Below are 15,358 nucleotides of genomic sequence, written 5' to 3'. Positions count from 1 at the left end.
CTAATTGATATTACTTCATTTTGAGTGATCCAATTAACTGACTTAAAATAGATCCAGAACATCTTTATCCAAAACTTCCACCAGTGTGACCCAGAGATAAATACCTGGTACTGAACAGTGCAGGGGAAGTTTTCCCAGATTCCCTATATTTCTTTGAGATAATCAAGTAGGGCTGCCACAATTAATAAACTAATCGATGACTAATCAACTATTAAAATAGTCGACGACGACTTAGTCGTTATTTAATATTATATGGAGCCAGAATGTAGTAAAGTTGAACAAAGTTGTGAACGTTCAGCACCAAAATATTTTTAATATGAAATATTTATTTGAATCAGTCAGACCAAAACTTTATCTTTTGTGAAAAACAGTTCCTTGTTTCAGATGCTAATATGTTAGAGAGATCAGGAATATACTTTACATCATTTTGACAGGTGACCTTTGACCCTGTATACCCTTTGCATGTAAAATTAATTTTAAATTGTCATTAAAAGTCATCTTGAGGGGCGGGGCACCTGTCAAAACAAGTTTAATGGATAATGTAGGGTCAAAGGTCACCTGTCAAAATGAGTTAGATGGAAGTACTTCCTCTATCTCTCTCTCATTTGATTTAATCCCAGAAACTAATGAAGGACAGAGGCAGCACAATTCATTAAACGTTTAACAAACTCATCTTAATTGTCTTTATTTTTAGTTAGTTTAAAGCTAATCATGGTTAAGATGTTTGTTTTATATACACTTGAATGACCCAATTAATCCACTAATCGGAAAAAATAATCGGTGATTAGTAAACTATTAAAATAATCATTTGTGGCAGTCCTATAATCAAGCGTAAATTAAATCACACTTGGTCATTTTTTACCTTATAGTAAGATAAACCTCCCATGCCTCAATCCAATTGGTATTTTCCAAGATTAACATTTTTTTTCTTAATGTTCAATTCAATTAACAACTTGACAGATGGATCTGGTTGGATCGTATGATGATAAATCGATTTGTCAGTTAATTATTGCACCAATAATTAATAGGCAACAACTTGTGTTGAGTACAAAATGAAAGTTACTGTCATTTCCTGACTGCTGAAGTTAATTTTTGCACACAATTATGTTCAAATTGGGGCTACTAATAACAAAACAGCAATATCAATAAAATAATAGCAAATATTAATAATCAGATTATAGTAAACATCATGATTATGTCTGGAAGAACACGTGATGTCAAATGGTAAACTTTCAAGTCTATCTGAAAAAGACAGGATGAAGTAGCTTGGCGGGGTGCAATGATCGAGTAACTTTTTTTTTTAGTATTATTATTATTTTTGGTATGGTAGAAGTCAACATAGGCGCTAACAACTGAGTATCCTTAAGTGTAGAGGCAGGATGGGTTCTGGAGGTCCATCGCCTGCTTTCATCCTCACATAACGTTATTTTTGTTGGCAGCATCCGAAGCAGCAACACGAAGAAAAACAATCGGGACGTGTGCACATCTATCAGCCCAACGAACAGACATAAAAATAGCATGCACTTCTCATGTCCCTCATCTATGATGGCGTGTTTTTCTTCCTCTGTGTGTGGGGTTTTTAAAAACCAACTGTTTGGCAGGAAAACTTGCCCCTGACTGCTGCAAATCACAACGATGACGGCAGCGTTAAAAGCTGTTAAAAATGATTTCACGCTCACAGTCTTAGTTAACTTATTCTACTTGTTTGGGCTAAATAATCGACGTTTCTACTAGATTTGCTAAAAGTGGAAAGCTTTCCAAGAAACGCGACCTTTCTTGGCACAAAATCTGGCAAAGCTCACAAGAATAGCTGGCTAGTTTGCTCTTGTTAGCAAGCAAGCTAGCTAGCTAGCTATGTTCGCCGAAACAAAACGGTTCGGGCCTGACATTTTGGCTCGCTGTTTGTGTGCATATTAGTCCTGTGACAGATTGTGAGTACACATGCATGGACTTGAATAATTCTCTGTCGTCTTGGTGATACCTGAACGGGGTTCCCGTCGGCGCCTTTGCGATGTAAAAGACATTTAAAAGGAGTAAAAATGGGAAGTCAACACTTACCTAGCTTTACTTTCTACGCCATCTTGGATCCACTTGTCAGTCCATCGCAAAGCATAGTGGGATGTACTGAGCTGCTGAAGGTTGAGAGGACTGCGTGAGTTCGTGCGTGTGAAACTTTGCGCTGTTTTGTCTATAGTGTAAAGAATTATTACATATATAAACACAGATAAACTACTTTGTAAAATAAACATCTTTTAATCTATTGAAATCAGTTATGTTAAAGCATTCATAAGCGCCACTTATATAAGAGCTTTTTGCTGCAATGTTTACATTTAGAAGTTATTGCTAACAGCAAAAACTATTTATTTCTCACATGAACATTTATGCTAAAGCCTCGGATTTACCACCAGATTACGTCACTAAAATCGCTTGTCTGCAGCAGACATCCAGACACCACTATTATTGAAAGGAAAAAAGTTTCTACAAAATCTTTGACTTTTTTTTAGAACAGTACAAATGTGCTTTTATTAAAGAGAATAAATGAATGAAAGTAGCCTCACTGCCCTATCATTCCACATACTGAGAAACCCAACTGCATTATTGCTGATTTAGATATTCAAATCCTTGATTTTGTCCAAACTTGACATTTTTTTAAGATATTCGGCCTCAAACGATGAATGATTTTTTGATGAAATGCTGCTCATTTGTGACATTTTTCCTGACTCAACGCAATCTTTACAAACAGCAAATAGCATAAATGAACTTTTGAATAAGGAAAAGCTTAATTTCCAAAAACAGGTGACGGGATTCAACTCAGTTATTTAATTCAGAGCCAGATTAATTGTGAAGTTTATTGTAGGTTTAATGCTAATCTCCACTATATATTTGTAAAAGCTTCCTAAGATCTGAATTAGAACTGTTTTTTTTTTTGTTAGACTAATTGATGTGAAGACAACTGAAGCTTATTGTTAATCCTACGTTCTCATCACCCTTTCTTTTATATCAGGGATGTATTCAGCATGTATTACATGTTAGCATCGAATCAGTTCACCAAACAAGTTTATTGTTTACATTGCTAAGTACAGTACACAATGAAAACAACAGGCTGAACCTCATAAAGTTAGTGAAGAAAAAACGAGGGTGTATATTCCATCAAATGGTCATAAAGTTACAAGAAAGACAAAAAAAATGCAGAAAGATTCATGTTTGTGTTCCTAGATAGTAAAAAAAAAATACTATTGAAAGGTTCTGTATTGTTGATTCTTTTTACACTGCAGTTAAGCTGCACGGATGCCCAACAGAATCGAAAAAAATACAAAACACAGGGCGTTGTTGCATCACTGCAAGTTATGGATCATCTCTTCCTTGGCAATGAGGTGTGTGGTTTTGTTAACCAAAGACATGAGAGAGTTGAGTTTGTGTGACCAATCATTGAGCAGGTCGTTGGGGTCTTTGGGTCTCTGAAAGTTGATGATGCCGGCGAGTCGATCCACCTTGGCATAGATGGTTTTGTTGACCACCAGGCTGGACAGGAACTCCTCGGATTCCTGGTAAAAGTATTCAAGAACAAAAATATTTAGTTAAAACCTTTAAGTTAAACACTCCATTTTCAGTGAGCACTTTACAACACGAACTTACATCAATGGAAAGGTCGAGAAGATTGGCCATCCTCTTCATTGTGATTCTTGTGTAATACTTGGCCATTATTCTGATGTTCTGGGGATCAAGCACAAACAGTTCCATGATTCACTCAGTCACATCCATTAAACAACCTTGTGCATATCTATTGCCTTGAGGACTCACATGCTCCACCACTCTGTTCTTCAGGTCTTTCCACCTCTTCTCGCCCTCCTCTGAATAAGAAAAGACGTCTGTGGCAGGGCTGTCAGATGAGCCTTCTCTCAGCTCCTTCCCATAGTCCTCCACCAACGAGGCCCAGCGCATCAACTCCATGGTGGTGAACTGCTTAAGAAGATCCCTGGAAATCAAAGAAAGACGGTTTCATTCTTTAATCAGAGGACAAGTGCCTCGTGTTACAGGAAGGGAAAAGGAAAAGAAAAATAAGTTGCATGTATAATACAGAATCTCATTACACTTTGACACAAAAAAATCTAGTTCTCCAAACTAGAGGACAAAGTTTCAGATTCAAGAATGTCAAGTTTAAGCCTTTTAAAATCAAATTAACATGTACAGACCATTTCCAAAATATTAGAAAATCATTGAAAAGTGTATTCAGTTCCATAAGTTCACTAACAAAAATGCAAACTTTTGTAGATTATAGATTGAAGGCACACTTTATAATTGATTTGTGGTATTTATTCACTTTTTCCATATAACTGGGGTTTCAGCTCCTAAAACCCACAAAAACAGGATTAAGAAAATTAGAATACTGTGGTGATTCTGGACTGAAGAAAGCAGTTTACCAAAACCAGAGCTAGCCTAAATCCTGGCTGACTAGAGATTTCACTCTGGACCACCAGCGGTTTGGGTTCTGCTCCTCACTAGTCTTCCTCCAAACTCATGAACCTTGATTCCCAAATTAAAGACTACAGTATTTACTTTAATCAGAAAACAGGACATTGGACCTCTGGACAACAGTCCAGTCCTTCTTCTCCTCGGTTCGGTTGAGACGTTTCCTCCGTTGGTCCAGACTCAGAAGTGTCTTGACTCAAGGATCCAGACAGTTGTAGTCCATCTCCTGAACGTGGTGGTTTTTGAAGCCGTTCCTCCACCTCATTCCACTCTTTCTGGAAGTCTGCAGGTTATTGAATCTTCTGATAATCTGCTGAAGCCCAAAGTCGCCTCTTTTGCTGGTGGATCTTCTCCTGACACATTTTCTCCTTCCATTAGACTTTCTGCTGTTCTGATTAGACACAACGCTCTGTGAACAGCCAGCCTCCTTAGCCAGGAACCTTTGTGGTTTATCCAGACTATGGAGGGGATCAATTATGGTCTTCTGGCTGGTTGTCAAGTTTGAAGTCTGCCTCATATTGACCCAAACTGAGACAATTGAACCAATTTATTCACATCTGGAGAACCGGTGCAGGAGCTTTGAGTTTAGTAGATGATTAGTTGGTGAAACTCAGTTTAAAACATTCATGTTCTGCAAAATTTGGGCAGATTTCTCTGGAGTATTACATTTTTTTTAAATCTTGTTTTTGTTGGTTTCATGAGCTAGAACCCCGATTTATGTAAAAATAATCAAAAACAGTGAACCATAAATCTATATTCTAAGGCAGGGGTGTTAAACTAAATCGCACAGTAGGCCAAAAATACAAAACACACCTTAGGTCGCGGGCCGAACAGGATAAACATTTATTGAACATTCTAAAACTAAATTTTTAAAACTTTAATAACGTAACTTTATAACATAACTGAATAAAAACAGGCAGGAATATTTTTCCAGAATAAATCAACTTAAACCTTAAATAACTTTCAATATTTTACTCTCCATATAACTATATTTTGTCAAAAGTATGCAATTTAGAAATAAGCGCAAGATAACATTGAGCCATTAATAACTATAAATAAAAATGATCTGGAGGGCCGGATAGAATTACCCGGAGAGCCGGGTCCGGCCCCCGGGCCTTGATTTTGACACATGCAGTTTCACGGCCGCATATGGCCCCCGGGCCGTAGTTTGCCCACCAGACGGAAAAACTTCAGCTAGATGGCGAGAAATTAAAAATTAGGAATGAATGAACTAAACAGAATTTTGCAAGCTTCCATTCTTGTGAGAAACTGTGGCACCACTAAAATTAATGCAAGAAAAAGATAATTTAGTCAAATAAGACAAATCTTTAGTGAGAGTTTGTGACATCACAGCAAGGCTGTTTTGTTTAGTAAATCAGGACAAATACACTTTCATTTCCATGACAGCTCTGATCATTTAAACAGGTTCAAACTACTTTAGCAAAAATACAGTGATCACTGTAACTCAACGTTTTACCAGAATCATGAAACAGAGTTACTTTCACTTGTCAGAAGTTACAACAAAGAACAATTTATCTGGAACCTCCACAAACTGTCCTTAGTGTTTGTGGTCGAAGCAACTGGTTTGCATATACAAAAAGAAAGAAGCTGAAGTTGCAGATAACAACTTGATTTATACTAGATAAATATAGAAAAAATAAAATATTTAATTGGGGATGTGCATCACTCGCTGAGGCAGATGGTTGTCTAAATCAGGTCTACAGATAAAAATATGATGTTATTTTGAAAAGTAAAATTTTAAAAAGTACATTTAAAATTTTAAATGCATGAATTCAGCAGTTCCTGTGTCAATCTGTTATGCATCAGATGAGAAGAGTTCTTTGTTTCAGGAAAAACAAAAACCTTGTACACAAAAACCTTGGAATTTTCTTACTGTATGTTAACTAAAAGTACAGAAGTTCCTCGTTTGCTGGAGGAGTTACGTTCCAAAAATAAGCCCTTAAAGGTAAAATCCACCAAGTAGGATTATAGATATTTTATTTGAAGTTTTATTTGTGGCACCACATTAAGAACAAAAGTCACAGTTTTAAAACCAAAATGTCCAAAATTTCAAATAAAATCTTCTGTTTTAAAAACAAAACTTACTAAATTTCAAATGGAATGATCAATCATTTGTTTTCAAAATCTTCTTCTTTACTTTCAGAATACAGGTTTGTGTTTCCAACACAAACGTTTTTAGACGCTTTCTCCATCTTTGATTTCTGAGCTTAGCGTGATATTTGTGCCACCAAACCAGCCAATCACAGGCAAGAGGGTTCATGCCGATTAAATTCTATCCAATCAAGTTATCTTATTTACAGTATCAAACAGCGTCTGCAACTGAAGCTCAGAACCTAAAAGGCTCTTTTACCTTCTATTTTGCCTCTCGGACTGAAAACCTTTCATTTTTAATCATTTATGTCCCACTTCTAAGGCATTAATGAAATATTAGTTAATCTGATTTATGATTTATAGGCTGAGGGGCTCCTGAAACAATAAAATAAACTGCATAAAGTGAATCAGCTGACAGTACACTAAATCAACAGACCTGTCTGGTCTATAAATCCTCCAGTGCAAATTACTGGTAAAAGGTTTGATCTGTAGGTTCTGTTTATTATTAAAATAAAGTTAAAGCACATTATCTTAGGCTGCACAGTCATGTTTTCAGTTTCTGTCCAGAAGGGAAAAAATACTTTCATGTACAGACATGTTTGGATTATAAACCAATGACGTCCTGTTTTAAATATCATCAGTAATACGTAGAAAGAAAAGATGATGGCTCAACAAAGTAGACTTTATGTATAGGCAGAAAAAATATGTTTTTAACTTTTATTATTATGTTTTAAGATATAAATTATATATAATTTGCTCTAGCAGATTATTCTGTATGACAGAGTGTCTTGTGTGCTTTTGTCTGAAGTTAAAAAAAATATATATATACTGACAAGAGCCAAAAAAAAGCCAGCCCTAGTTTTTTTATCGTTTACTTATAACGAGATCAACTATTTCATTATAAAAGAAAAACAAACTTTGTTCTCTTGTTATAATGAGTCAATGAACGAAGAATTAAGCGTCCCCCTTCCTTTTCCACACGAAGATGCAGAGACTTTACTTGATTTAAGACTTTTTACTTAAAACAGCAGAAGAAAACACTCAACAAAAGTATTTTTTATGACTGCATCTGGAATCCTCAAACACCTTCATTCCGTCTCATGCACCGGTCCTCCTACCTTTCTTTCCCAAAAACCCCCAGAATATATATCTGGAATATTAGCTAAACTCCAAAATAACATAAAAAATTTAAATCAATGCCAAAAGAGTCCAAAAAGCTAGCAGAATACCATTATAACTTTTAACTTTATTACACTCCAACTCCATATAATATAATAATAAGTAATATAAAGTAACGACTAATCTATTAAATTTCAATTTTAATAGTCGATTAGTCGACTAATCATGGCAGCTGTAATACAGAGCAGTTCATACTTGTTTGGCTTTGCTGTTCCTTTAGGGTTCTAAGAGAAAAAGGTCAGAATTTTTGAAGACTGCAGAATTCTGCTCAAACAACTGATGCAAAGTCCGAGTCTGTCTGTTTTTCAAACACTGTGACTAGACCAATTACTTCATGGTTTTAAGGCTGCACAACCCCTCACTACACACTTTCTCTTGTTTAAACTTTCTAAAAATTTAAGCCTTAAAGGAATGAAAAGTCAAGGTTTAAGAATGAAAAAGATCTAGAAATCAAAGATTTATGTACATTCGGCAAACTGAATGCATTCAGGAGATTGATTGACGAGGTCTACAGCCAATCAGAACAAAATGTGCTATTAAAAGGAAAGGATGCAAAACTGAAAAAAATGTTATCAAAGAATTCTTACTTATATTTAGGGATTTCCTCCAACTTCTTGTCAGCGCTGATTCTGTGTACGAGGTCGGACTGCTCGTTGTCATAAGGAGACAGGATCACATACAGAACCACGCTCTTCAGGGCCTGAAACCAAATGAGCATTTATTTAGAAACGGATCAGCGAGACGCTTTTCTCCTTCACAATCTACTGCAATGATGTTGATCTTATTTAAAGTTGAAAAGTTACAGTAAATCAAAGCACATAAACACCACTTTTTTTCCTTGAATTTAAACAAGAGGAAAACACACCCACCTGTTGCCATTCGCTGCTCTTCTCCAGGATGCAGGGGGTGTCGTAAATGGCCCTGTAGTGTTTGCATATGGACAGATAGGAGCCTTCATGCTGATCCACTTGAATCATCAGGTTGTAGTACTTCAACTTCAGCTCCTATATTGAAGGGAAATAATGAAATGTTTTAGCTTTTAATCATTATTCATTTAAAAGGCTTTTTGAAGATTAAACATACAAACTAAATCGTGTATTTGAGCTTCTCACCTCCGTGCCCTCCTCCTGAAAGAACTTGGTGTTAATCTTCTTGCTGATGATCTGGGTGCGGATGTAATCCTTGACAGCAATGCAGAGCCTCATCTGTTCCAAGATGAATTCCACTTTCTCCTTTTTCTCCATCGAGCCGTACGTTTCAACCTGACCAAAGAGAAAGAGTCCTGTTAATTTCACACTGGCATTATAAATGAGCCATATACAGCATTTGAGCTAAATCAGAGCCGTAATACTTAAAATCTCACCTGCAGCTCCTGAAGAATTGCAGCAGCCTCTTTGACGTCTCCACTCTGCTCCTTGATGTTTGCCAGAGTCTTTGTTAGTCTGGCACGTTCAATCTCCACATAGATCTGCAGGGTTGACAAAATGACTGTTAATGAAGTATTATTGTGTCTCTCTTCTTTCTTTAAACACACGACGTGAGGGAACTACTGCGGCCTCAAAATGATAGCCCTGAGTCCAAACCTTGCCAGCAGTCACAGTGCGAAGTGTGTCGATGAGCCTCAGCTTGATGGTCAGGTCGCTCATTGAGTCCACATACTTGTAACATTCCTGCACCATTTTGGCAACAGCCTAAAAGAAAAACAACCAAAGAATACACACAGGTTTCAGCAACGGCAATAATAACACATCAAAGATAAATAGTTAGATTCGACAAGCTTTCCAGGAAGGCTTGAAGGAAGACTTACAACAAAAACAGAAGCTGATTTAAACCATTTGTTTAAACATGTGTTTGCACACTGACCTGTTTGAGCTGACTCCTCCTCTTGGAGAGCAGCATGATGTTTTCATTTAGCGCATCCCAGTCTTTGGCTTCATAGCACAACTGGACTACAGCCACAAGGATCCTGGATGTGGAGACCATGTCGGATGCCTGCACAAAATGCAGAAAACAGGCTGACATATTCATATAAAAAAACAAACCCTTAAACCACATCACATTCTCTGTTTCACTGACTATTAATGCTTTATAATTTCCTTGTATCGTACAGCATGCAGAAGGAAATAAGCCTAAAACGTCTCAGAATATTGGCAATATTAACTAAATTAAATCACCTCTTATTTGGAAAACTATTATGTTTTTTACAATAACAGAATTGTGTTTTAACATTAGTAAAAAGTCACTATTACCACACAGTCTGGTAAAACCGTTTGTTCTCGTTTTCTCTTCCATCATGTTTGGGAACAATTCATTCTCTTGTGTAAAACCAAATCTTTTTCCTAGCCAGAAGTAAAACGACTCGATTCCTGAAGCTGAAGTTTATACGATATGGCCCATTTAAAACGTTACGAATGTTTGGAAGCTTCCTTGTTTGATTTATGGTTTATTAATGTTTTGTTTATTGATGGGTGGCTTGCAGGATCACTGCAGAGTCTGCTGATAAAGACATCAATATCTCTACAGCTGCTTACTTTCTGTCATTTCTTCCTCCACAAAAGACCAGATCTCCTCCAACTCTGCGTGGTGTTTCTGTCTAAAGAGGCCTAGTTTACTGAATTTTTAATGTTCTTGCACTAATGCAACTATTTTCATTCCTCTTTGTTGTTTTGTGTTGAAACAGAACGTTTCATCTGGAGAAGGGGGCGTCTGCAACACTGTTTTCATTCTCCTTTGCTGGTCCTTGTGCACATGACAGAGACATGACATAAGGTGACGGATGGGCGAATAGGTATGTGAATTGAAAGGGCGGAATTAAGTGGCGGTCCTACGAACATGTGTCTGAGCTCTTTGTGTGACATATGAAACTCAGCAAAACCGACTCCAGTCCGCGGAAAGTCAGCCTCACTGATAATCATTTGTTTCGAGTCACTAAAAGGTTCAGAATTTCTTTGTTTCTGACACTGATCTGAAAAAAAAAGCTTTACAAGATGCTCCACATTATTCATCTTCAAGAAAGGCTCTGATAAATCAACAACTTTGGTTCTTTTGTTGTAAATGTATAACTTTTTTCCTCGCAAATTTGCTAGATTTAAAATCATACATTTACAACTTTAAAACACGTAAAGTCGTAAATTTAGCCTATGACTTTTAAAGTCATAAATATACAACTCTATTTTCGGGATTTACCAGTTATTTTTCTAGTAAATTTACAAGAATTAAAGTAATTTATTTATTTGTAAACTGGCCCTAATACTTTGTTGAATTTTTAGCCAGATCCCAGCTAAGATGAAAAAAAAAAAAAGTCGTAAATGGATCTAGTCGACTACAAGTGGATGCATCAGGATAGGATGGAGCAGGGTCCAGAACTCTGCAGCAAGGCTTTTAACCGGAACCAGTAAACGGACACACATCACTCCGATATTGTCTGCTTTACATTGGCTACCTGTCAGATTCAGAATTGATTTTAAAATTTTATTTTTAGTTTTTAGAGCCTTGCACGGTCAAGCCCCGACGTACATCTGTGACCTTTTAACCCCGTACTCTTCGACCCGATCCTTGAGGTCTTCCAGCCAGAATCTTTTAAGCATCCCAAAAACCCGCTTTAAGACGAGAGGGGACGTCTCCTTCCAAGCTGTTGCTCCTCGTCTCTGGAACACCCTCCCACTGCCTCTAAGTTGAGTGTTTTAAATCCCAGGTCAAGACATTTATATTCATGAGAGCTTTTAGTTGACCTTAGACCTTGTATTACTATGTTTTACTGTGTTTTTAGTTGTTTTATTATTGATTATTGGTTTTATTAAGCTGTGTTTTCTGATTTTATGTTCTTTTGTAAAGCACTTTGTGATCCGTTCTGTGAAAAGTGCTATAGAAATAAAGATTCTTCTTCTTCAGGAGGGTTGTGACTTGCCATTTTAGGTCCTTCGTCAGTGCTACAAACTTTTTCCTTTTACAAATTTTGTCTGCTTCTGATTTACAGCAATTTGATTGAAGAAACTTAATCTTCAGCTTCCTTTTTTTCATGCATGTTCTCCATTTTGAGAAAAAGGCTATTTTCATCAAAATGGATCTCTTGTTTACATAGTTTTTTTCATATTGATACTTATTTCATAAAACAAAAATAGAAAAGTCTTTCATTAAAAACCAACAGAAAAGCTTATTTTTGCTTGATGCAATTTCCATTCTTTCTTAGTGAAGATCAATTAGAATGTATTAATCAACTTTTAAAGTACAACATCCATCGCAATGAGTGTTAGTGATGCAGCTCTGATGCTTTGCGCTGTTCGGTAAATCGATTATCGTTTGGACTTGTAAGTGAAACTTCAACCTGACTTACTGTTCTGGTTTGCTTCTCCAAAGACAGCAAGCTCTCAATGGCCTCTTGCAGCTTACCATCCTGCAGAACAACAAAAGTATTATTATATTCATTTATAAATGGATATGTGACGTTATACTTTGGAATTTCAAAATAAGCTAAAGAAAAAAAACTAGCATGATAGATAGCATAATATATTTAAAACACTGGGGGAACATGATTTTCAATAAGACAGAAAACCACTAAACAAATGTTCAAGCTCACTAAGTTTGTTAGTGATTTTCTTTATTTCTGGCTGCGCTACGACTCTTTACATTACATGCTAACGTGAAGGCTAACAGGCGGATAGCACAGCGCCATGACTCAGCCTTCTTTACTCACTTTAGCCATCTTTTCACATTCCGGGAGACGCTGGTCTACAGTAGAACTGTAGTCGATCTCCATTTTCACAATCCGCCCATCAGATCGTTCCGATCGTTCTTCAGTCATCGTTGCAGTAGAATTAATGGTCGTGGTTCTTCTTTCCCAGCGACAAGCAGCCTCGAACTATTTTGATGCCAAATGAGCGAGACCATGAGCTGACCAATCAAAGAGAAGAACAGAAGAGCTGCCCGCGGCGCCTGAAGGACCCATCGAGGACCCCAGCATCATTACGAAGTAATTATATTATTATCACAATTGCATTGTATGGAAGACTTATATTTTAAATAAATAAATAAACAAAAACATATTTTTTCAATACCCCTTAAATTAAACAATGACACAACAAAAGCAAAACGAACAAAATAAAAAAAAGAGAGAGGTAAAACCATTTTTTCCACACATCTATAGAAAAAATGAAGTTTTCAATTGATTGTGTTGGTTTTCACGTTCGTTCAATTCGCTTTAAAGTGAAATAAATAAATAAATAAATAAATAAATAAATAAATAAATAAATAAATAAATAAATAAATAAATAAATAAATAAATAAATAAATAAAACATGAAAGAGCATGAACACTGGCATGTTGTAATGACTACAGTCCGTCACTAGATGTCCTTCTATCTTTTTCAGAGGGTGGCATTTAAATTGAGTAAATGGGCCTCATTAATTTTCCTTGTCTGGTGCAGAGAAAGTTGTCTTCACCTCTACATTTACATCAGTTTGTTTACACACACACACATGAGAGTGGCTGATAAAATACCAAATACATTTAACGAGACATTCTCTAATCGGCTGAATAATAAACTATTCTGTGCGAGGGCCTTCTTATTCCATCACCCACAGAACACAAAACCTGTCCCATTTCAAGACTGTATGTGTAAAATAGCCCAACGCTGTTCAGTTTCAGAAAAAATAATATTTACATTGATTTATAGACCATTTTATTTTGTGATATGGAAGAAAAGATGAAAATATAGATGTTTAAGAATAGGAAATTGTGGTGCTTGACATTTTTTGCTATAAAACAATATCAACAACTGATAAACTGATTTATTTTGATTATTTTTTTATATAAATATGAAAGACAAAACTAAAGTTGAATTGAAAAATTTAAACGGGACAATTCTTTTGTCTCAAAAACATTATTCATGTAAAACTGCTTTAAATATAATGAAACAACAGCAGAGTAGAAACAGGAAAGGGAAGAAAAGGGGATTACCTAACAACCTAAAAAGTACAAATTGTAGGTGTGTGTTATTGGAATCAGCAGCAATTCCTGGAAAAAGAATCTGAATGTTTAAATTAAATAAGTGCATAGGGGCCCTGTATTTGGGAAGAAGGAGATGAGGTTACCAGTAAATTTTCTCAGGAGGCTAGATGGGATGAGCTATTGATTATTTTTGAATTATTTAAGATTTAGTGGTGAGGAGCATTGGGGCAAAAGAAAGTCATCAGATCAGTTCATTTATCTATTTATTTAAATCATCCTTTTAAACCATGTCTTATAACGTTTATGTTGAATACGCCTCCTGACTCTATCTTCTGCATTTACAAGGCTTGTGATCAGCTCAAGCAGGAATACTGGTCTGTGCCTTGTTGAGCCTGTTTTTCTGTTCTTTTTTGTCTTTCCATTTGTCCATCTGTCTGTCTGTCCATCCTTATGTTAATCCTTGAGATGATCCTATGTGACAAAGGATATATTTTATTTTGAAAGGAAGTCATATTAAATATCTGACAAAAATTATAAGCTATTTAAAGTTTAAAAAAAAAGCTTAATTCTATTTTGCCACAAAAATAGTTTGATTGTAGTTATCATAATAGTAGTATTATTATAAAAACAAATCAGTGTATTATTTTCCTGAAAAGTGAATAAGACTTTGTGGGTCGTGTTGGGCTGCTGTCCAAGGTCTGGGTGGGTGCCATAGCGATGTTCCTTTGACTGAGCTGGTCCCTGGTATGATGGACTCCTCAATACTGTTTCCTCATAGCAGAGCCAAGCCTTAAGTTTATTTTACAATTCTCATTTAGAAGTCTTTTTTTTTTTGTAAATATTCATTGTGTGTGAGATCATGAGTTGTATGTGTTAGGGGGTGGGGTGGGGGGAGTGAAGGGTAACTTTTTGTATATGTTTTTGTTTTTAATGTAAAGCGCTTCGAGCTGTGCAAAGTATGAGAAGCGCTTTTTGTTTATAAATAAAATTTAATTGATTGATGGGGCTACACGGTTCGAATCCCCGCTGGGACCTTTCTGTGTGGAGTTTGCATGTTCTCCCCATGCATGCGTGGGTTTTCAGTGGGTTTTCACCGGGGACTCTGGCTTCCTCCCACTGTCCAAAAACATGCTTCATTCAAAATTACCAATGGGTGTGTGATTGAAGCCCTGCGACAGACTGGCGACCTGTCCAGGGTGAACCCCGCCTTCACCCATCAGTAGCCGGGATAGGCTCCGGCACCCCGGCGACCAAGAAAGGGAAGAAGCGGCCAAGAAAATGAATGATTGATTGATTGATTGGTGTCAATGTGTAATTGTCCCAAATGGCTCTTTAAGTGTTGAAGGTTGCAGACCCTTGGCCCATACTGTGTAAAGTGCACTTTATGAAGATATGCTATGACAATTTAAAGGACCATTTAAGGTATCAAGGCAGGGGTGTCAAATTCAATCACACAAGAGGCCAAAATCCAAAAAACACGCCTTAGGTCTCAGGCCGAACATTACAAACATTTATTGAACACTCTAAAACAACATTTTTAAAACTTTAAAACTGTAACTTTTTAACATAATTATGAACTAAATATATAGCATTACCTGTGATAATGCTAGGGTGAATGCTGTAAGCTGAATTTGGTCGTTGAAGATGCTAG

The 15,358-nt window shown here is 36.4% G+C and overlaps 2 protein-coding genes across 3 annotated transcripts in view; both read right to left on the bottom strand.

The window, feature by feature from the left end:
- helz (helicase with zinc finger) overlaps positions 1 to 2,198 on the bottom strand; it is a 49,230-nt gene extending 47,032 nt beyond the window's left edge. The window contains exon 1 of one of the 2 annotated variants that reach the window (XM_024259877.2): positions 2,059 to 2,198. The gene's annotated coding sequence lies outside the window, so the exon portion shown is untranslated. Of the gene's footprint in view, positions 1 to 1,981; positions 2,015 to 2,058 lie in introns of those variants that run through there. The other variant, XM_036209539.1, reaches the window with a different exon arrangement.
- An 842-nt stretch (positions 2,199 to 3,040) lies between these two features.
- On the bottom strand, positions 3,041 to 12,681 carry psmd12 (proteasome 26S subunit, non-ATPase 12). Its single transcript, XM_024259878.2, has 11 exons — positions 12,455 to 12,681; positions 12,095 to 12,154; positions 9,625 to 9,753; positions 9,345 to 9,452; positions 9,125 to 9,229; positions 8,874 to 9,023; positions 8,631 to 8,765; positions 8,349 to 8,461; positions 3,802 to 3,976; positions 3,637 to 3,714; positions 3,041 to 3,545 (listed from the first exon to the last, which is right to left on the bottom strand). The coding sequence occupies exons 1-11, from the start codon at positions 12,560 to 12,562 to the stop codon at positions 3,336 to 3,338; spliced, it is 1,371 nt and encodes a 456-aa protein (XP_024115646.1). The 5' UTR covers positions 12,563 to 12,681; the 3' UTR covers positions 3,041 to 3,335.
- Positions 12,682 to 15,358: the final 2,677 nt, after the last annotated feature.

This window comes from Oryzias melastigma, linkage group LG1 (genome assembly GCF_002922805.2).
Source record: "Oryzias melastigma strain HK-1 linkage group LG1, ASM292280v2, whole genome shotgun sequence".
In the NCBI taxonomy this organism is placed as follows: Eukaryota; Metazoa; Chordata; class Actinopteri; order Beloniformes; family Adrianichthyidae; genus Oryzias; species Oryzias melastigma.
This window is presented reverse-complemented; position numbering and strand designations above follow the sequence as displayed.